This window comes from Antedon mediterranea, chromosome 2 (assembly GCF_964355755.1).
Source record: "Antedon mediterranea chromosome 2, ecAntMedi1.1, whole genome shotgun sequence".
Taxonomy (NCBI): Eukaryota; Metazoa; Echinodermata; class Crinoidea; order Comatulida; family Antedonidae; genus Antedon; species Antedon mediterranea.
Genome location: NC_092671.1, coordinates 19,412,928 through 19,435,493, shown reverse-complemented (window position 1 = coordinate 19,435,493; position 22,566 = coordinate 19,412,928). Strand labels below are relative to the sequence as shown.

Genomic DNA, 22,566 nt, shown 5'->3' with positions numbered 1-22,566 from the left:
TTTAACTCCCAACCAGAGAGGGTGCATTCTGGTTATAATGCGTTTATATTTATTTATTTTATCAATGACAGCAGCCCTTGGCAGGCGATACAGTTTTCTAAAAGTAACTGCTGGTTAGTCATATGGATCGTACAGTACCTATTCCGAAATATTAGTTTTGCTCGTCCAATTTCTAGCCCATCTTACTGAAGATCGATATCCTTATTTAGCTTCTGTGATACTGCGGAAAATGCACTAGTGTAGCCTTTGCAAATTTTGGATATTCTGGCCTAGCGCGCTCGTGTTGTCAAAAAAGAATTTGTCTGTTTCAGAAATGAGATAAGACAAAATTTTTAAACTTAAGGCAGGGTGTTGTTAGTCTTAGATTTAAGACAAAATTAAGCAAATATTTTTGCTTAGATATATTAATAAATCTGACTTAAGCAAAATCAAGGATTTAAGGCAAAGTTAAGACAATTTTTTTGTAAGTTTGATAAATCCGGTCCCTGGTCTATTGGCAAGTTTTATATTATCAATTCAATAAAAAAAAATGTTTATCCCATACAGGAAATCCATTTGGTAGACAAATATCTATAAAAAATGTTAAAATCATGTGAATCATTAAAGTATTTAAGTATTGACAATAATACATTGTTTTGCTTGAAATTTATAAATCCCATACCTCCAAAATTGGAAAAATTTAATATCAGGAGGTTTTATTTAAAAGTATGGCTAAACTATATGTAGTAGAAATTATAAATTTGTATGTCCTATCAGATATTTGTTTATCCGAAAAATCAGCAAAAATTGAATTTTAGCAGGAGAGCTGGCAATTGTATGAAATATCGGCAGACTCCTTTAGGATCTGAAATTAATATTTTTTTATTTGGCTTATTATTCAAGTATGATAAAGCATAGAAACTTTTTCAACTATTTAAAAAAAAAAAATCTTTTCAAATTTAGAATAGGATGTTCAACACAAAAAACGTGTTTTACTATATTATTTTAAAAATGTAAAGTAATATTAATTTTCTCTTTACCAGGCTCTACTGGACCGCTATCTAGGCCTCCAGGCCCTGTGTTACAGCAGACAAGCCCAAGACCCCCAGCACAAAGCCAGGCTCCAGGACAAGCATTCAGGGCCGAAGCTTCTCCATCACCACAGATCTTGCCACAGACTCCGACCCCTACCACTCAGCTGCAACAGAACTCACCACAGCATCCATCGCCTTCTACTACAGTAGTACCAACACCAGGTCCGGCTTCCCCAACTGGGAGCAATCCACAAACTCCTACTAATCGAAGTAAGCGTTTAAAAATTGTTATGTTGCTTAAATAATAATTATAATAATAATGCTATTTGAAGAATAATAATAAAGATATGGATATTGAAATTCTAATAATGTGTTTGTTATTGTCATTTCTTGTTCTAGGTAGAGGTAGTACAGCAGCCTGGAGGCCATCACCTAGTAGTACTGGTCCTTTTAATCAGAGTAACAATGGTCCAAATTCCAACACTCCTGGACCATATTGGAACCATGCCAACCAAATGCAGACAGATATGACATTAAATACACCCATCTCATCTCATCCAGGTAATTTAGTAAGCAGAGACTAAGTGATGATTTCATGGGAGGAATACATTTTATGAGATTTACCAGTTGTCGGGTTGTTCAGTTCAGTGTATGAAAGTACGGTTTAGTTATGAACAATTACTATGAAATATAGATTTAAATTTTACTGTATTAGAGTATAACTGTATATAATAATATGTTCATATCTAATTTTCAGGTCCTGAAAACTGGTGCTCAATTGCCTATTTTGAATTGGATACTCAAGTTGGAGAGATATTTAAAGTGCCATCAAATTGCTCAACCGTTACAATTGATGGTTATGTAGATCCTTCAGGACTAGAACGATTTTGTCTCGGACAGCTTTCGAATGTCCACAGAACAGAGGCCAGTGAAAGGGCTAGGTACGTACATATTATAAATCAGTTTGCATATATATTTGATTCATGAAAGGGATTTTTACTATGCGTGGTACGGTCACTGTCTGACAAATAAGATTGATTGCATGCCTAAGCTTAAAACAAAAATGACGAAACCACTAAGACTGTGTTTATACAAAAGCCTTCTCAGATGAAGATCAATCCGCTAAACTGAGACGTTTATACAGTGTAACTGCCATGTTGTGATTAGGAAGGTCAGTCACAACCAAACTTATGCCACTGTGCTCTAATTCATATATATACAGAGGGCAACTGAAGCTACCTAAAAAAGCTACTTTAAATTTAGCCGGTCCTTAAGTAGCCTTTTCAAGTAGCCTTTCCACATGGTTTTGTAATTACACGTTCTGTTTATACTACATACCAACTGATGAATGTGTTGATTTAGCATGTTGTATAAACAGGCCCTATAGTACAGCTATTAATTACTGCTTCGTTCCCACGCATAACCCTTCATAGCTTACGGTGCAACATTGTTTCTTGATTGCACGAAGTGTTGTCTCTTATGAAAGGGAATGTTTTTTATCGCCATACCACGCGATACCATGGAAAGGTATTGTTTTTTATCGCCATCCCACGCGATACCATGGGAAGGTATTGTTTTTTGGTCGTGATACTACGAGAGGCTTTGTTTTGCTGTGCCTACGATGGAAGATTATTATATACACCATTGTTACCAGCTATTAAAAGAGAACAATTCTAATATAAAAACCCACCTTGGATCGACAAATTCTACCCCTATAGTTAAGCCCGAGTAGACCCAGAGCCATTTCATCGTACAGGAGTTTCTCTAGAAAACTTGATTTTGAAAATCAGTATATTCCATGTTAAAATATCACAAAATAATACTACGATATTGCGTAAAAAGTAATTCTAAATATGGCCCTATACGAACGAATCAGCCAACACTGCTAAAAAAATAATACATTTGTTGAGTAAAATCCATTAACCCATGACCCACATTATTACAGAGTGCACCGACTGGGAGTGAAAAAAATATGTGGAACATCGGTGGTCGAGGCACTCATTCTCATGTGATAAAAACAATGCATATCAAACATGTTGATATTTGTATGGCAACGATACGAATTGGATGAAAAAAATGTTGGCCCTTTTCACTGAGGTTTACCGCCCGCAAGTTTGACGTAGGCCTAGTGGGAACATTTCTATTTTGTTAATAGTATGTTGTCATATTTAAAACATAGCGATACAATGTTTAATTTGATTAATTCACAATGTGGCTGTATAATTATTGCATTAAGGCAACATTCCAATTTCATAGGTTTCATTTACGGTAGGCTTACTACCTAGTAATATTACATAGCCTATGTAAATACGTGAACGTGATTGGTTGAAACTGCATCACATGACTACCGCAGCGAGGATCGTAAATCGTATATATCCTCGAGAACGATGATATTGACTGAGTAATTTTCGCGTAATTATCGTGTCCCCTGTCATTAAACATATAAATTCTTGAGTACGATCAGAGCTCGATTTAGTGCTAGCCCGGCGTAGAATGGCTAGTAAAAACAGCTCCGGGCTACCTAAAGTATCTTCCTTTAAGCCCGGATGGCTAATAGGTTGTGGGAACTCGAAATTGGGACGAAATGACCTCATAAAAATAACTCCAGCATAAAAGACATATGTCTTGGCAACATCAGCAAAAAAAACCACTCGCGCGCTGCTGCGGCCATAACAAGTGATGATGTAGGTGGAGCCTCTCATAATCAAGCAAATTTCCTGAATTATGATTGGCCATTTATGTTTTTGTCACCCAGGTTTTTGTGATGTAGGCGGAGCTTCATTATCAGGTCAAACATGTCACAAAAATATGACCATAAATAACGAACTGTGATTGGCCAAATGTAGTAGAATTTTGTCAATGTTAAAAATACTCGTCTTGTCAGGCCTGGTTGTCACAGATCAAAGCTAGGGATATTTTGTAGGGCCGGGTGGCTGGCTCTATCCCTGTAGGTAGGCCATGGAGGCCATATTTTATAATATGCGTAGGAGGCCTAGATAGAATCAAAAGCCATCGTTTGGCATCGTGATGGCTGCTCAGCAGCTAGGCCTAGCTAGATACTACCATTTTGGTAACAGTAGGCCAGGTGCTCCAATGCGATCTAGGCCTAGGCCCTAGGCTAGGTCTATCCTAGCTACCCTACTATAATAATAGGCTCTAGGCGGGTGTCACGAAACCTAAGACCACGAAAGCTAAGACCCCCTAAGACCTAAGATCACGAAAGCTAAGACCCAAGACCTAAGATTACAAATATTTATCTTTCGCACCTGCCTTGTATTTTAACTCCAAACATTTATTCTGAATACCACACCTTAGAATTGGCACTTTCATGAAAAAGAATCACATAAAAAGTAACAAATACATTTTTAAATTGATGATTTTACAGACGTTTTTCTCGCACACAAAATGACTAGCCTACAGTACAGTAGGCCTACCCCATGTTCAATGTTTTTGTTTCTATGGAACGTCAAAAGAGCAAACATTATATAGAGGGCTGAAAACTCTGTGGAGTCCATCTACAGTGTGGATGGAACAATGTAAAATTAAAATTGTAATGATAATAGTATAATCATGCAAGTACGAAGAAATAAATACTGGCAAATAAATTTTAATTTAAAAATCATGATAAGTTTTTTTGTTTCGTTTTCTTTCTGTTTTTATACTTGTACTATTATTGTTGCTCTTTTGGCGCTCCATAGAAACAAAAACATTGAGCATGGGGAGGTCGAGGAGTTACATTACAGTATACAAAGAAACACATCTGTAAAATCATCAATTTAAAGGATTTATTTATTTGTTGTTATGTGTTTCTCCTTCTGAAAGTACTTATAAGTCCTAATTTTAAAGCGTGGTGTTCAGGATAAAGTTAGTCAACAAATTTGGAGTCAAAATACAAGAAAGGCAGGTGCGTAAGAAAAACATCCTCTGAACCAACACAATGGAGTAAATATATACCAACAAACAACCTGTCAAGTTTGTTTGTTGTAAAGAAAAAATATACATTTACTCAACGGGCGAAAATAATGTGAGTTTATCTATGTTTTGCGGTAGTATTAAATTATATTTATGGTAATAAATTAAACCTACTGTGTTTAAAATTATGTATGGATAAACAAGTATTGTTTTTAAGCTGTAGTATATCTTAGTATTTGTAATCTTAGGTGTTGGGTCTTGGCTTTCGTGATCTTAGGTCTTAGGGGGTCTTAGCTTTCGTGGTCTTAGGTTTCGTGACACCCGGCTCTAGGCTAGGCCTAGCCTAAGGTAGACAGAATCTAATTAGTTTTCTTGGCTAAGTTGAAGCCCAACAACAAAAGACCTCAATAAATCGATTCTGTGAATATGGTGAGCATGAAATAGACTATGCGTCGCGACGCAAAGTTAATTTTTATAATGTGAACCGGGATGTGAACAATAAAGAAATACAATTTTGTGTAATTTTTCATGCAATAATAGTTTAATACAGTATGTCGAACGTTTAGATTAGTGCGCCCCCTATTGAACAAAATGGCGGCCCTGCTGCAGCTATCACGGTGCGATAATAAGAGTGGGCTAGTAAAATAATGTATGGGCTAGTGAAATCTACAGTGAACTAGCCCAGTGGGCTAGCAACATGAAAAAGATAAATCGAGCCCTGACGATGATATTGACTGTAATTTTCGTGTGGCAACACTCGTCGATAAATAAACAAAAGTCATCTACTGGATCTTGAACTCAAGATAAAATTGTCACTCCATCACAAGACAACACTTCATGCGCTGCGCCACGGAACTTACTTGAAGAAATTAATCAACTAAAACTATTTAAACTATGCATACATAGCGCCCTCATTTGTTATTAGTCCTCCCTAGATGTGATGAAAGACCGTTTGTGATTGGTTAATACTCACAGTAGTAACCGGTACGCGCGCGACGCACTGAACATCCAGTGATTCGGCTTGATCGAAGAAGACGAATTATTATTTATTCGGCCTACCTGATAATAACATTATTATTATTAATGTCGGCTTATTGATGGAATTTCTTCTGTTATTATTTAAACGACCTAGGCTAGTGAATATTTTATTCCCAAGGAATCATTAATTAGTAATTATCTGTATATTATTCTTCGAAAGGTAAGGTGTCTGGGCAGCTTGTTTACATACAATACAAAAAGGAAGCCTAGCCTAGCTACCCGACCCAGCAGATATTCTACTTCTTGTTGGCTATGTAATATAACAGATATCGCCTTTTATATCGGTAAAATATAAGATTAGACATCCCCTCGGAAATTATATTAAGTTCACAGGAATTATATATTTCCTTCAGCTGGCGCTTCGGGAAATATATATTCCCTCGAACATAATATCATTCTCTCGGGTATGTCAAATCTTATATTTACAGTAACCTCTAAGCAGTCAATATCTGTATACTACTGCATGCTAGATAGGTACTCTGGGCTAAATAACAATATCGGGCATAACTGCTGTGTTTTTCAATCATTGTTGCCCTTGATTCATAGATAACAATGTTGTTTATAACACATTACAATAGACGTGTGGCAAAACAATGCCCTCGTAGGATTGCGATAAAAAAAACAATGCAGTTGGTAGGATCGCAATCAAAAACAATACCTTGTAGCCACGAAGCTGGAATGTGGGTTTTGTTGCAGTAATTTTTAGCTGTAAGATTCCCATTTTACCACTTTCTGTTACCAGCTAGTTACAGAATATTGTAGTTGCAGCTAAATTATATTTGAATAAACTACACTTCATTGATCAGTTTTAATTATACACCATTTATTTTTGTATCTCATTAGGTTACACATTGGTAAGGGTGTTCAGCTAGATTTAAGAGGTGAGGGCGATGTTTGGGTACGCTGTTTAAGTGACCATGCAGTATTTGTTCAGAGTTACTATTTGGATCGAGAAGCTGGTCGAGCTCCTGGTGATGCTGTCCATAAAATTTACCCTAGTGCATATATTAAGGTAAAGTAACTTTAATAATATACCTTAATATATAAAAATAAAATATCTTTGTGTCATTAGTATACTTGGTAGCCAACCATACCTCATAAGTGACAGGTATGGAATGAACTAATAAAATAACATCTTGGATTTTTATTAGAAATTGATAGGGTATACATACAGTGTTTAAACTATTATAGCTTCCATCACATGATTTTGTTATTAGGTATAATACATAATGTTTAAAGGAAATCCAATCCAAATTACCATGTGCATTGTTGATCAATTAATAAAAATGTATTAAATCAACAAATTAACACACAAGTTATTAACCATGTGTTTACAGGTGTTTGATCTCCGTCAGTGTCATGCTCAAATCAGGCAGCAGGTGGCAACTGCTCAGGCAGCTGCTGCAGCCCAAGCTGCAGCTGTAGCTGGTCATGTACCAGGGCCACAGTCAGTAGGTGGAATTGCATCTGCAGTCAGTAAGTATACACAGTCAATATACACACATACACATTCTTGTGTATTTCCAAAAGTTCTTCTCTCTAATACCCTTTTCACATCTGTAAAATGTAACAAGTTGTAACCAAGTTTGCATAGTGTGAAGACAATTTTCCCTGTGAAATCTCTGAAGAAAAACACACCAACAAGAGGCCTGTGTTTTTGTTCCGAGATGTTCTGAGGTCTTACTGCTCAGACTTCACAACTATCTCAATAATTGTGTAATAATTGTAACCCGATATTTTGAGTCAATTCACACTAAATGAACAAAAATATATACTGATACGTATGTATGTATGTATAAATTTATAATGTCTACTTCTCCAGCTAGAGATAAGAGTATTAATATCAGTCATTAACATGTTGGCACTGCATTTTCCTCCTTTGGCATGGCTGACATACCCATGTTTATAGATGCCAATAAATGGTTAGATGCTTCCATAAAACCTCCCAATATTTCATTCAAGTTGTTACTGTGTTTTGCACTTCTTCAATCTACAGGGTATTCAGCTGCAGCAGGTATTGGTGTAGATGACCTTAGAAGACTTTGTATTCTTAGAATGAGCTTTGTAAAAGGCTGGGGACCAGACTATCCTAGGCAGAGTATTAAACAGACCCCGTGTTGGATTGAAATCCACCTACATCGAGCCCTTCAACTCCTGGATGAAGTATTGCATACAATGCCACTGATGGAGCCTAGGCCCATGGATTAATTATTTTATCTTTGTACATAGCTTTTTCTCTCAAACTAAATCATGGTTGAATTTGAAAAAAAGTATAATTATGATAATTGGCTTATACAACAACCCTCGGATTTGATCATATCGGAAGCTGCAATTTATCATGCAGCACCATTTTGATCTTTTTTATTATAAGTAATTAAAACTACATCAATTTTAACTTCATCAAATGTACACACACAATCAATTTTCAATTGTAAATTTTATGCTTGTCTTATGCGAGTAACAGTACTGTATGGATTCTGAAATAAACTTATTTTTGATAAGGTGATAATTTATTATTTTAAGTTTAGCTGTACTAAACCACAATAGTAGATTATTTTTTTCTACATGGAATGAAAACATTTCAATTTTTTTTATAGCACACCTGATTGTATTCTTGCAATTTTAATTTGTTAATTACGCATCTCGTGTCGTTTGGAATTAGCCCTACCTAACGTTAAATATAAAACATTGCTGTATGAAAAAGTAGATTTGTATGAAAGGCAATGTCATAATTATTATTTATATATAAGGCCATTGTTTTTAGAAGAAAGTAATGGTGTTAGTGTACATATAGGAAATTAACTAAGGTATAATGGACGTACAGAGTATATTGAGCCATAGAGATGTTATAGTCTCCATGTTTAGAGGCTTGAATAGGTCATATATGTAATCTCTATGGGTGAGCGCATAACTTGGTTCTAGTCAATTAATAGCGTTTATCAGGAAACAATGTTTCAAACAATTTTCATCAAGTAATTTAAATATTTCTGACAATATTTTGTCCACACAGCTCTGTCAACAATGCTTAGTATACAGTTTTTGGGGGTTTTTATGATTTAAACTTAAAATGTTTAAATTATGTTTGAGTTGTCAATTATTTTTAATAATTTAAAAAATGTGTACAGTAATGTAGGTCTTTTTTTAATTTGTTGAAATGTTTTTTAAAGATGTCTTGTATGTTATATATCCATTGTTATATTGAGGAATAACATGTGGCTTGCAGCCTAACTGAGCTGAATTCTGCACAGGTGTGGACGTACACGAATGTTCTTCTGCCTAAGTGTTCCTTTCATGTCGAATGCTGCCACCAAACGGCACTCATTCGTCTGCCTGGAATAATGTAGTTTTTTGCTAGCAATAGAAATTGTGATTTTTAATTTTAATAATATGTATTTGTTTTATGTATGTTTATTGTCAGTGTTGCATTATTATTTTAAAAGAGCCAAAGTTGTGCTCTGAAAAATAATTGTTGGTTGCTGGGACTGTAATTATTAAACAGTTTGAAACTTGAGCATCTCCCAAAAAAAAATATGAACCCATCATAATAACAATTATTTTGTTAATGCAGTTTTAATCAAACCTTCAATATTTTATTTTAATATTTGTTTTATTTGCTCCATTTTGTAATAAAAATGTCTGAGCATGATGATAAATCAATACCAATCAATACTTGTTAGTGTCTGGCAATTAGCTTGTTATTCATTTCACTCCTACATACATTTATTTGAAGCTTGCTGCTCCTTGTAAAATGGCATTGCTGTACCATAATTGAATGTACACTACATACACACATTCTTTCTGTACTTGTGGAAAGAGCTTATTTAGACCAGAGAAAACTACCAAGGACAATTGTATTTATTTCAAAAAATTTCATTAGAGAATGGTTAATGATGGATTTAGCATTTCTCAATTTTAATTATATTTCTAATATAGAAAACACAAAATAAAATATCTTTAAACCAGCTACTGACAGTATTTGACTAAGTTGCATAAATGACTATTTACAGTATACATTTATAATAATAATGAAGCTGGTTACATCAACATGGCAGTAATTCGACTGTGTATTGTCTATGTATGTATGCATGTCTCTGTATGCCTTTTTGTATTTTAACTATATATGCTTTTAATAAGAAAATATATGATTAAATAATAATCATGGAAATAGATCAACATTGTATTGTTTATTTCTTCTTGTATACTAAATATAATCACAGTGGAAATTCAAGACTAATATTATTACAAAATGTTGAAATTGGGAATTTTTTGGAAATCATTAGAGAGGTTTCGCAATCTTACGATAACGAAAACGGATACGTCACGCACACGTATTTGTTTTCGTAAGCCAGTAAAAATCTGTTTCGCATGGCAACGAAATATTGAGGGAGCCGTCCAAAATATGACTGCGGTAAATTTGAGCGAAGCGCAGGTACGTGTTGCTTAAGCTTGGTGCTTGGCTGCCTAGGCCTAGTGTAACATCAACGCGAGTGAGGACTTTAAAACTGCTATTTATCAAAATTGACCTGGCATTTTAGTAAATTACTTTAGTAAATTACTTTCAATAAATCTATAATTATATTATAATCATGAATCATTCATGATTCAAATGCAAAATAGATCAAAAACTATACTCGTTTTGTAGTTATGAATATGACTGGTGATATTCGTCAACACGAAAACGCATTACGAATATGAAATGGGGATCAGCTCAAAAGTTTCAGAATGTGTGACGTTTTCGTCAGGTTGCGAAACCTCCCTAATGTCAGATTAGTTTAATCAAACATCATGTGTCTGATAACATGTGAAAATAGCATATCTTTGCTATATAGACCAACCAAATAAACATGAGCGCTGTACATACAAACTGAGAAAAAAAAACCCAAATAAATAAAATACCCAAAAATATTTGATGATTCATTATTCTAACTGTCAATATTAAATAAACTGATTACACAATGAAATACAACATACAAAGGTATTGCAATTCATATGTTCATGCTTTCTTGAAGGCAGTGTTTCCGCAGTCAAAAACTAACCGATAAAGTTCCTGTGGAGGATAATTATCCGATAAATGCGGTATTTTTCAACAATTGACCTGAAGAAAAAATTGTTGCATTGTGATTGGGCACTTGGTTGTTCAGTGACTGATCATGCACAATTTATTTTACTTAAATTACCCGATTGGTTAAAAAATGAACCGGTAATTTTTGTTATGGCTGCGGAAACATGGCCAGAGTTCTAATTTTTAGTGAAATATATATCGCCAACAAAATTATCTTGTATTCAATATTGTATGTATTCCATTAATTCAGTTACCAAGTACAATTACTATAGTTATAAAGTGCGTGGTATTTTATATACTGTACGTTATCCCTATTCCATCAAAAAAATATACATACCTTAAGTACTGTAGGAACATTTCTTTATCAGATGTATTTAATGAAGACAGCTATATATTTAATATGACTATGCGAGATTGATTGATTGGAATTACTGTTACCGTACATTAAATCAAAGAGAAAGGATAATAACCAGCACATTATCGTACCTTTTATGTGTGCCTTTATACCATTGACATGCCTCTGTGTACAATCAATTCATTTCACATACAGCACTGTGCACCACATAAAATAATTAGCACTAGCTTCTGTAAGCTGAAAATTATATAATTTTGTTAATATAAGTAGCACCGTTTTTGGCCCAGAACCTAGTAAAATTTAGCTATGCAATTCTTTTATTGTTCACTGAATCATTCCTAATAATATGTAGACTAAGAGTTCTTTGTAATGTAACTTTAGTGTCATTGGCAAATATGTAACTAAAGTTTTAGTATGAAATTACAGCATATGATTTTTTTTAAACTATTTCAATAAAACATGAGCCATGAGCTGTGTAGTGTTGTTTCGTGGTAAACATATTACTACCACTTCTCAAGCATCAATGGATGCATTTATATCTTAATATGAGCACTACAAGTTGTTAACCTATCACACACTAGACAGCTACACCTAGCTGTGGGTGAAATTTAATATATAATGAGCTGTGCTGGGCCTTCCTTTGTAACATATATGTAAACATCTATGAGTTAATAAATTAAAATCTGCCTTAAAGTTAATAAAATTTAATTGCAGCATCATGTTCAATCTTGTATAGAGCACCATCAAAGGTGTCAAATGGCTGCTGTCATCCTCATATTTTCCAACAAGAACTTCATAACACATTCAATCTCTGCTTTACTGTCATCTAGTAAAATTTCTTAGCAGCAGCTTCTTGCTTGTTTCTGTTTTTAAAAAAAGGTTGATAATAGTGAAATATTAATACATGTTATACTTAATTAGTAATACATTATTAGTGTGTAGTACCAAGTGTAGCCTGATTTTGAACTGCTGCTGTAAGAATTCAACAGGACAGTCCGCTTTGTCCCCTTATTAGGAGTGAGTTCAATTGAATCAAATACAATTACAGTACATAATATTTTATTTTTAGAGTGTAGAGCTTTTTATTAATGGTAGTTTTAAATAATACAATTAAAAAAAATATCTTTACTTACTTATAAATAATAAAACCAATAAACATGGCACACTGTAGACAGATTAGTATAACAAAGTACATTGGAGTTAGACACGTAGGGAATTCTGGGATTGGCGGACAAGCAATCTGCCTTGGCTGTAAATCAAATTTATTAGAGAAAGTTACAAGAGAATATTTCCAAATGAAAGTAATTGTATATAATATATAAATATTTACCATTACAATATATTAATGATTTTTAATTTCAATAATTACTGATAAAACTAAGTGCATATTATTGTTCACAAAGGCCTATACCTAGTCTCCTAACTGGTATTCTGCTATAACAATTTAAATTTTTGGCCTCTAGGCCTCTTTTTGATGAACAGTTTTGTTTAGTTGAATTTGCATGCATGATTGAATTTTTCATAGCAACCTCTATTTTTAGTATTGAAAAATAGATATTTGTAATTGATGTCTTTTTTATTCTGTTTTTCAATTGATTGGGAAACCCATCGGTAGGCCTAACCCCATGTTATTGGAACAAAGGATAAGTCCAAATGAATTACCTACCCACCTATCTATCTATCTATCTATCATAATTCAATTCAATTTTTATTTCAGACAATTGTCCATATGGTATAATACATTACACACACAAAAAAGATGAAGGAGAGAGAACCAAAACCTTTATCTATTGGTATATAATGCCTCTCTCCATTTGTAGTACATGTTTACAGCATAAACCAATAATAATTGGATATTAATCAATTAATTATTAGAAATGAAATACAATAGCAACAAACATACCTCAGGTCTTTTAACTAAACTACTCAAATCAGCTTTAATATTACGAAGATTATCTTGTATTTCATGTGATATTAGACCGCCCTCTATACCTCCACCTGCACCTTGCTGTTGGCTTTTAGCATGGATGAAGTTTGCCTTCTGTTGTATATCTCCAACAGAAGCTCTAATGAAATAAACAACAAAGAAAATGGTTTTATCAAATGTAATATACCTTTGAAAACCAACGTCTGTTCTCATTGAACATTAAAACTAAAGAAAAAATTACAGATTGATTCATATTTAAACAAATATATCAGAAGAAATGATTCTTTAATGATTTATCTAATTGCATATGATATTAAAACTAACCTTATTTCAGTTACTGATCGTTGTAAATCTGAATGTACTTTTAACAAGTTATCTATTTCATGTCGTTTAATGCCATCTTGTGGTTGACCTACAGGCTGTCCTTGTTGGATAGAACCCATGTTAGTTATTGTTGAAATCGTCCTTTCTTGACGACCAGAAATTTCATCCAATTTCATTTGTAGAGATCTGCAGGATGTAAAATTTTATTGTAAAAAATAATTGTATCAGTCATAAACATATGGCTAAAATATAAATGATGATAATCATATACACTTTAGTAAAGGTATAGTTTTTGTTTTTCTTATAAAGGGGACACCTTCCGGACCCAACAAAGTTTCCTCTGTAGAGTATTGGTAATAGTTAACAAACTCTGTCTCTTTTTGTAAGTGTTAACAGAATTTATCAGCCCTAAAAATTCACTAAACCAGTGTTGGAGAAAAATCCTCAGCACTGTTTGAAAATTAAGGTATAAAAAAGTAACAAAAACCACAAAATAATAGTACAATAATGTTACAAAATAAACAAGGTATGTATAAAATAACTAACAAAGTATGTTATTTTTCCGGAGAGTATAAACACCTAGTTTGGGACATACCTACAGTATTCAGAGAAAACCCTATTAAAGAGATCTTTTCCTGTGACCAGTGAACCAATATACACTAAAGACACACACATAGACAGTTGTATCTGGAAGGTATACCCTTAATAGGGGTTCTACTGCCATCCATTTAAAATCAACAATATTAGATACAAAGTTAACTATTATAAAAAAATATCTATGCTAAAACAACAAGTGTGATATTCTATTTCATCATTAAATTTATGTATGCAATACTCACCCTAATACTCTAATAATATTACTTTGAGATTCATAGACTTGCCGAAGCTCACGTGAGGTCTGATCTTCATACTAAATTAATTAAAATAAAAGGTTTATTACTTCTTATGAATGTAATACAACCACACTGTTGGGTTTCTGTTAACTAAATTGCTTAAAGATGTATTGTCCCCCGAAAACATGAAAAATAAAGATTAATAAAATCAGACTTTAAACAGGCCATTTTGCAGTTTTAATTAAGTTACATATTTTGTAAAAAAAAAACAACAAAAATATTTATTTTACTTATAAAAAGACAAAAGAAACAGTTAATTTTAACCAAAAACCATTGTCTGACAGACAATTTAAGAATTTTTTTTTGCCTTGAATTACATTTTTTTACAGGTAAATATATATTTTTTTTCAATCCAGTTTTTTTTCCCATTAAAATGGCATATTCAACAAAACTTGAAATAATAAAATGTTTAGGGTGACAGTATATATTATGTAATTAACAATTTTTTAGAGTTAAATCATTATTTTTATTACTATTAATGCCTACACTCTCAAATTTTATATGACAACAAAATGTAATGTGCCCATATATGAAAATGATGACATCATGTCACTACCAGATTCGGGCACATCAAACAGACCTTTAAAGATAGAGTTATACTACAATAATACTAGTACTGATATTATTACAGAACTAGGATTTCTCCCGCCAAAGTCTTTTATTTTGTGTGTTTTATTCATTAATTTCCTGCATGTCTATGCTATATTAATTTAATTAATAGCATATTATACTTTTATCAAATTTAGACAAGAGAAAGTATTTATTTGGCCTTTTTTGAAATCATAATTTGTAACATATTATTTTTCATTTTGAAAATAAAACGATAAAGAAATGTTCTATATACATCTCTTACTTACCACCTCATCCATTTCTTGTGCTTTGTCTGGGTTCTTCTGTTTGTATCTAAAAAAATAATACATATTTGATTTAAGCTACCAGTGGTAATTGGTATTTAAGCTACCAGTGGTAATTGGTATTTAAGCTACCAGTGGTAATTGGTATTTAAGCTACCAGTGGTAATTGGTATTTAAGCTACCAGTGGTAATTGGTATTTAAGCTACCAGTGGTAATTGGTATTTAAGCTACCAGTGGTAATTGGTATTTAAGCTACCAGTGGTAATTGGTATTTAAGCTACCAGTGGTAATTGGTATTTTACATGAATAAAGCTCTCAATAAAAGGAGCTCAAAGATTATTCAAGAAGAATAGGATAGTATAGTTCTTTAAAATAAAATTATAATAAAAATAATTTTGGAAAGTAGGAATTTCAGAAAATCCAAAGCATTATTATGTTGGAGCATCTCTATGCTTGAAGCTCTTTATTTTGCGATAAACTTTCATATATTGTCATTCCTGAATCAATGAAATTAATATACATTTTATAAACTGAAAAATGATGCTTAAGTTTTTTAGCATGCTTAACTTCACAACTAAAAACAATTTTTATAGACTGCACCATTGTATACAAAAGCAAATGCTTATACTGTAGTACTTTACCAGATCAGATCCAATACAATGTTGAATTAAATCAATAACTTACTCTTCTCTTTGTTTTTCCAATTTTTTATAATACTGTTCATATTCTTCTTTAAATTTTTGTCGTTCTTCTTCAGTTATGTGGCCATCTCCTGTTTGTTCCTGATAAATTAAGTTCTCAAAAAATGAATAATCGTTTGATAGGTAAATTTTGCTTTACTCTCTCTACTGGACAATAGACACTTTGCGCATTTTTGCATTTCAACCCAAAAGCATAAATATTGATATTCTAGTGGCGGATCCAAGATTTTGACATAAGGGGTTGGGGGCCAGTATCTAACCATTTAAAAAAAATGAAGACTGGAACTTTCAAAATGCACCAGATAATGACAGATATTTTTATACTACATCAACACACATTCTTAAATTATTATTACTATCAATACATTCATGCCCATTGCCACAAGGACCAGACAGATTGTGTGTAACTTTCACAAACACCAAAATTGAATAGACATTTAAATAGATAAAACAGTAATAATACAGTTGGCATTCGGGTTGATGAAGTAAGGAATTTGACTGTTTCTTAGATGGGAGGTCCTGGATGGTAATTGTGATATTTTGTTACTATTACGAAGTAATTTCATATGGAGTTAATCTTTATTTGGAGCATTGATTGAATTTGTATTCATTTACTCACCTCTCCATCTGGGGGCACCAGGCTATGTGTTAAAAACTTCAATAAGTCATGATCATCTACAAACAAATATTAGAAAAGCATAGTAGGCCTAACCAATTATATTCACAAAAATATTATGATGATGATTATGCTATACTATAAACAGAACTGTTCATGTGTATATGTTTTTCTGTTTGTCCAATTTGAATTGGGCTTTTCAACCTTCTTTGTCATTTTTTGTGTTTTAAGTTTATACGTTTCAAATTTTATCAAGTTAAAATCTATTGCAATTCAGTTTTACTGTGAAGATAATTTTAATAAAGTATACCATTATGAATGAATGTTATAATACAATTCTATCTATCTGTAATATTGATATGTTGCTATTTCTTTGAAAACAACCGGAACTGAAAGCAGTAGAACTCAACTGAAAGCAACTAGTTACGCAAGAGCGCTTATGTCGACTTTCAGGCAACTGAACGGAGCCAGTGTGTGAGGAACTATGTCGACATGGATTGTAACTAATTGTGGTTACCTATACCAACACATGCGACTAAGATTTGTATTTTAAGTGGAAAGAATTGATCGCAATTGGTTGCAGTTGACATACTGCAGAAGTGGCTCGCTTCAAAGTTTTCATTTACATTTAATTACAGAGCAAATGTTCAATTCAACACAGTTGAGTTTTTTTGTCGAAAAACAACGATTTTAGATAATAAAATATACTGTATTAATGATGTTTCAATAAAGATAATAAGATGCAACAATAACAATGAAAACATATCAATAGTGCTTACCAGCTAGCCCACCAGTAGCAGCCGTCACTCCAAAGTATCCATTTTTTGGAAGCTCTATATTGCCAGCAGTAAAGCATGGCTCATAATCTGCATCTGAATTACTCATACCACTGTGGAAGGATACCTGTAGAAGGAATTAAGTCAATTAGGTAGACTATATTCTTTTTTTTATTATTATTATAATTAACCAAAATTATTTGAACTCTGAGATCAATATGTGCCCATTCAGGCTTAGATATTTACCCTACTGTAGGTAGGTAGGTTGGTTTTATATAGGTAAATAACTAAGTCTGAACAGGTCCTATACCAAAATAAGCAGGATTGTAGGAGTGAAGCTCCTTCTGTCTGCAAATAAACATGGATATCAATTTTATACGGAGGTCTTGTCTAGTGAAAATTGTGGGTGTGCTAGAAATTACACTCCACAACACATTCAGGGGTGCTATTTGTATCTTGGTGTTTGGAAGTTTTACCAAATTTAAGTGTGTTGTAAATTGCATTCCTCAATGTCGTTTTAGGAGTGTGTTAGGTGAGTGATCTCAACTCCCACACCTCAGAAGACAGGGTCTCCATCTGACTATATAAATTTACTAAAACTAGTCCAATGATAATTTAGTGTTTACCGTTAAAGATTTCTTATAGTATTCTATCTTCACCCGGACAGCGTATGGGCGATTCCTAAAATCACGAAGGCATCCGCCAATTTGTTGCGTTAAGCCGTCTGTGTTGTGATCATAGTTTTTTGTTCCATCATTGACAACAGCAAGGATGTATGGATTATTACGCTGGTTGTCATTATCGAATGAGTCAAAGAAAACTCCTAAGCCATTCCATTTATCAATATTTCCATAAACTGGGCCCTCGTTGCTCTTTTCTGTTGTGTACCAGATAGCCTAGAAGATTAAAACAAAATTCTTTTTAACCATTTTGAATTCATACAATCAGAAAATAAGATTAGTGACCTTCAAATAAGATTGTCAATTAGCATATTTATGTCACTGTTGAAAATCCATTCAAAGGACAAACAAACACATAAGATGTTTATTTTTTAAAGAAAACCTTATGAAAAAGTCTTTAAACCAAACAGGATTTGAATCTAGGAATGGTAGATGAGCATCTTAACCATTAAAGCCACTCTTGATAATAGTTAGTAATTGTACTTTATTCAGTTGACAACTAACAACGATGAAAACAAGCACTAACAGGTTGAATCTAAACTATAATAATTCATGTTTGACTGTTTTAACAGTGTTTTAATTAAAATTAGCAAATTGTACAACAACCTACCTTAATCTACCAGAAATCAGAAATATGCCACATAAAATTATAAATAAATATTATGAGTTTCACTTGAACATCCCTGTTACAAAATGGTATGACCTATAAACTATGGAATTAATTTCACACATCTATTTACCACCTTTGTTGTTCATCACTAATGTGGAACACTCAACACACAAGTGGGTAGTGAAATCAAAGCCCAACATACAAGATGAACGGCTTTTTACTCGGGGTACCCGAGTCTAGTACTTACTCATTTTCTCCTCCACCATCTGGACACTATTGAGTAAAAAGTGCGATTTTTAAAGTACTACTCCTCCCTTATTAGTTCTAGTATTGAGCTGGGATTTGGCATGAACATACTACAGGGACATGTCCTCAAAGCTATAGAGCCGGATTTTTAATTTTTTGTTAATTAATTTGTTTAATTAAGAATCCACAATGTGTGACACACACCACAGCGTTATGTAGTTATATGGTTATATGCGGCTTCTTGGCGTAGTGGTTATCACGTTTGCTCAATACGCAGAAGGTACCTGGTTCGAGCCCGGGCTAAACCTTTTTTTTTAAACTTTATGGTGAAAAGTACTGTATACGCAATATGATAATTATACACAGTATATCTTATTATTATTTTTTAAAATACTTATTTTGTGTAATCGGTAATTATCACTTTTACACATGTTTATTTTGCTTTGTGCTTATTACCATTTATTTGTAATTTAAATGGATTAAAAAACTTTCTGTAACCCACAATTTCAATGTAAGAGGTTTCGTAGTGTAGTGGTTGTCAAGTCTGCTTAACACGCAGAAGGTCCCGGTTCGAGCCCTGGCGAAACCTATTTTTCTTTAACTTTCTAACTGTATACGTCTGTATACAGCTTCTTTCGCTGTACCCCGAGTATTGCACATTCGTGCTTTTTCTATTAGTATTTAATCAGTAGCAGTTACAAATGAATAAGTAAATAAAATATAAGAAATTAAAATAGAGAAAATAATTTTTTTTAAAGAAATGCACAAATGATTATTTTTACTAGCATAGAGAATTATTTATTAAACATAATTTCTAAGACTTGCTTGTTATGTTAATTGATAATATTAAATTTTGGTACTTACTAGACCATCAGCACCGATCCGACCACGCCCTGTCACACGAAAAACCACTTCAACCTCCCAATGGTCATAAGGTGTCTTATATTTATTCCATATATATCCTATCGAAAAATTTACAAAACAAATATTTAACAAAAAAAAAGATACAATTCAGAAAAAAATAAAGGCATTATTAATTAAGAACGAACAACTGGAAATATCCCTTCTTTTTTTTTTTTAGTGTGTGTTAAACTGTTATAAATATAAGCATCTTGCATTAATTTAATTTATAATTTAAATCTCTAACCTTTGGACAATCAGCCTTGCTTGCATTTTATTAAATGGTTTTAATTTAAATACTCTGCTAGCAGTATCATAGATACAGATTATCTGAGATGAGATTGTAGTTTCTAGGCTACAATCATAATAAATTATAATAAATTCATTAAAATAAACATTTATTCCAAATTTGCATACAAAATTATGATGGGAATGCACAATATAGTTAAATTAAATAACTTTAAATTATAACTTTATAATTTCTTTATGAAATATACCTATAAGTGATTTCTATAGCAGATGGTTTTAATTTTAGTCAGCAATGTGGGTTTGTTTTGTTCGGACACAGATAATTTAAAACAATTGAGATAAACAACGAGATAACAAAAACATAATGGTTGAATTATTTCATTAATTATTCATATATCATTATCAATTGATTTTATCATTTATCTACTGAACAGTGTTGTTTCATTGTTTGTTCAATGGGAGAACGTTTAATCAGAAGACACCTGTTTGGTAAAACACAAAAGAACCCTGACAAATATTAAATCAAAAGAAGCAGAATATAATGAATAAAACTTTTTTTTTTTAAATACAGAATAGTCTCGCATTGACGTTATCAGGGAAACCTTCCGCAAGCAGACAGACAGTGACACCCACATCTTGAATGTACATCTTTTTTTAATACACATTTTCACATTTCACAGTAAATAATTTGTGTGATTTTAGGAACCTGTTCGATCCATACCTCTTTTACTTCTTAGTGATGGAGTAATACGCACTTGGTCTTCACTAGCTAATGCACCTATTACAAAATAAATTATCATATTATTAATATTTGGTTAGGCCTAACATAGATAGGCCTACCACATTAATCCAAAAATAGAACATTTACAATAAAACTCTGTATATCATAACAGATGTAAAAGCATCAATAACTAAACTGTGCATCACTCAATTTATTTATTGCTATTTTATTAATAGTTAAGAGGAAAATAAAAAATACAAATAGCCTAATAATAATCAAACCATCCATGGACCATATGTTGATGAAAGGAAATCAATATTATTATGAATTGAATTGAACTTACTTCCACCATACTCCCAAAACGGCACTGTACCATCTTCTTGAGAAAGATGTGGTCCTTTAAGACTGTACTTAAATTGGAATGTTTTGTGGGGTGCCTGTGCAAAACATGTGTAGATTACAGTTAATAAGGCTACAATGCCTAGGCCGGGTAATAACCTGTAGGAAGGCATCTCGTCCTTTGATTGAGAAAGACACGTCGATTATTTGATGATCCGATCGCTACACTACAGCTTGGCTGGCTGGCCTACCTACTAAACCGGCTAAAATCCTGCAATAAAATTAAATTAAATTCAAATATATAGCAAAATCGCCAAAGAAAATGAACAGGAAATTTAGGTGTACACTAATTAAATGGTTAAAACCTTTTGTTGGCAATATATTGAACAAAATTAAATTAGTCCAGCGTTTAAAATCCAGTCTCTCTGTCAGTGTGTTACTTGTTACGCTTCATTGGTTTTAAAAGGATCATTTTTCAGATTGTTTGTCGTGTGAACGAGAGAATCTTCTTAGTGCCAACTTGTCGTTAGCTTATTGGTCAGAACGCGCAGTATTGGTTTCTGTATTTTTTAAGAACATACTAAACCAACAACATATGTCGGGAAGTATTTCAGTAAAAAATAAGAGCGAACAGACGTTAATACCAACTATATTTGGCAACATATTAAGGCAACCATAAACATAGGCCTATACTAATTAATAACAGGACAATATCTTTTGTTGCAAATGCGCCATCCATAATTCAATTCACCATCGTATTTTAACTTCCAAATTGTTACCGCATTTTAAAACTTAAGTGCTTTGCAATATTGTGTGTGTACTTTGTGTGTGTTTTGTTTTAAATTGATTTATCTGTTTTTTATTGTACTACTGTAATATATTTGTCAAACTTTAAGATGAATTTATATTGCTATTATTATGATAATGGGCAAATAAAGCATTCAATCATTCAGATGACATTGCAGCAGTGCTAATAACAGATTCATAATTGATTTTTGATCAGTCATGAATCAAAAAATGGATAACTCTATGGTCAAAAAACATCATTAAAGATATTCTTCCTGATAAAAAATTTGTTTTTGTTGAATATGCATGTCATAAGCGACTCAAATTATTACCAATCTATTCAAGTACATGACTGTAGCCTTAATCAATTGCCAACATTTAGGAGAAACAAATCACTAAACTGTAATTAGCTTTAATGATAGAAGTATAATACACAAACGTCTTGACTTGGCTGCTTATATAACAATAAATCCATGCGATATTATCTGCGTAACAGAGACATGGCTGGACGAGCCTCCTTCCATCTTAAATTCTCAAATCTCAACCTAAGTGATTATAATATC

The 22,566-nt window shown here is 32.7% G+C and overlaps 2 protein-coding genes across 4 annotated transcripts in view; one reads left to right on the top strand and one right to left on the bottom strand.

Annotated features, from left to right (window-relative positions):
* Positions 1 to 9,607, top strand: part of LOC140040687 (mothers against decapentaplegic homolog 4-like) — a 32,728-nt gene extending 23,121 nt beyond the window's left edge. For both annotated transcript variants that reach the window (XM_072086797.1, XM_072086798.1), the window contains exons 7-12: positions 1,023 to 1,283; positions 1,413 to 1,574; positions 1,771 to 1,954; positions 6,807 to 6,975; positions 7,301 to 7,439; positions 7,960 to 9,607. In XM_072086797.1, coding sequence (XP_071942898.1) covers positions 1,023 to 1,283; positions 1,413 to 1,574; positions 1,771 to 1,954; positions 6,807 to 6,975; positions 7,301 to 7,439; positions 7,960 to 8,171 — 1,127 coding nt within the window. In that variant the 3' untranslated portion in view covers positions 8,172 to 9,607. The remainder of the gene's footprint in view (positions 1 to 1,022; positions 1,284 to 1,412; positions 1,575 to 1,770; positions 1,955 to 6,806; positions 6,976 to 7,300; positions 7,440 to 7,959) is intronic.
* Positions 9,608 to 10,071: 464 nt separating this feature from the next.
* LOC140040688 (protein ERGIC-53-like) lies at positions 10,072 to 21,657 on the bottom strand. 2 transcript variants are annotated; one of them, XM_072086800.1, is made up of 14 exons: positions 21,583 to 21,657; positions 21,222 to 21,488; positions 20,879 to 20,935; positions 19,873 to 19,970; positions 18,099 to 18,368; positions 17,476 to 17,599; positions 16,700 to 16,755; positions 16,064 to 16,161; positions 15,382 to 15,427; positions 14,471 to 14,541; positions 13,632 to 13,817; positions 13,284 to 13,446; positions 12,514 to 12,629; positions 10,072 to 12,243 (listed from the first exon to the last, which is right to left on the bottom strand). In XM_072086800.1, the coding sequence occupies exons 2-14, from the start codon at positions 21,388 to 21,390 to the stop codon at positions 12,207 to 12,209; spliced, it is 1,491 nt and encodes a 496-aa protein (XP_071942901.1). In that variant the 5' UTR covers positions 21,391 to 21,488; positions 21,583 to 21,657; the 3' UTR covers positions 10,072 to 12,206. The 2 variants fall into 2 exon arrangements, with proteins under 2 accessions (XP_071942901.1, XP_071942902.1); XM_072086801.1 differs by having other exon boundaries at positions 21,222 to 21,631.
* Between the last annotated feature and the right edge of the window lie 909 nt (positions 21,658 to 22,566).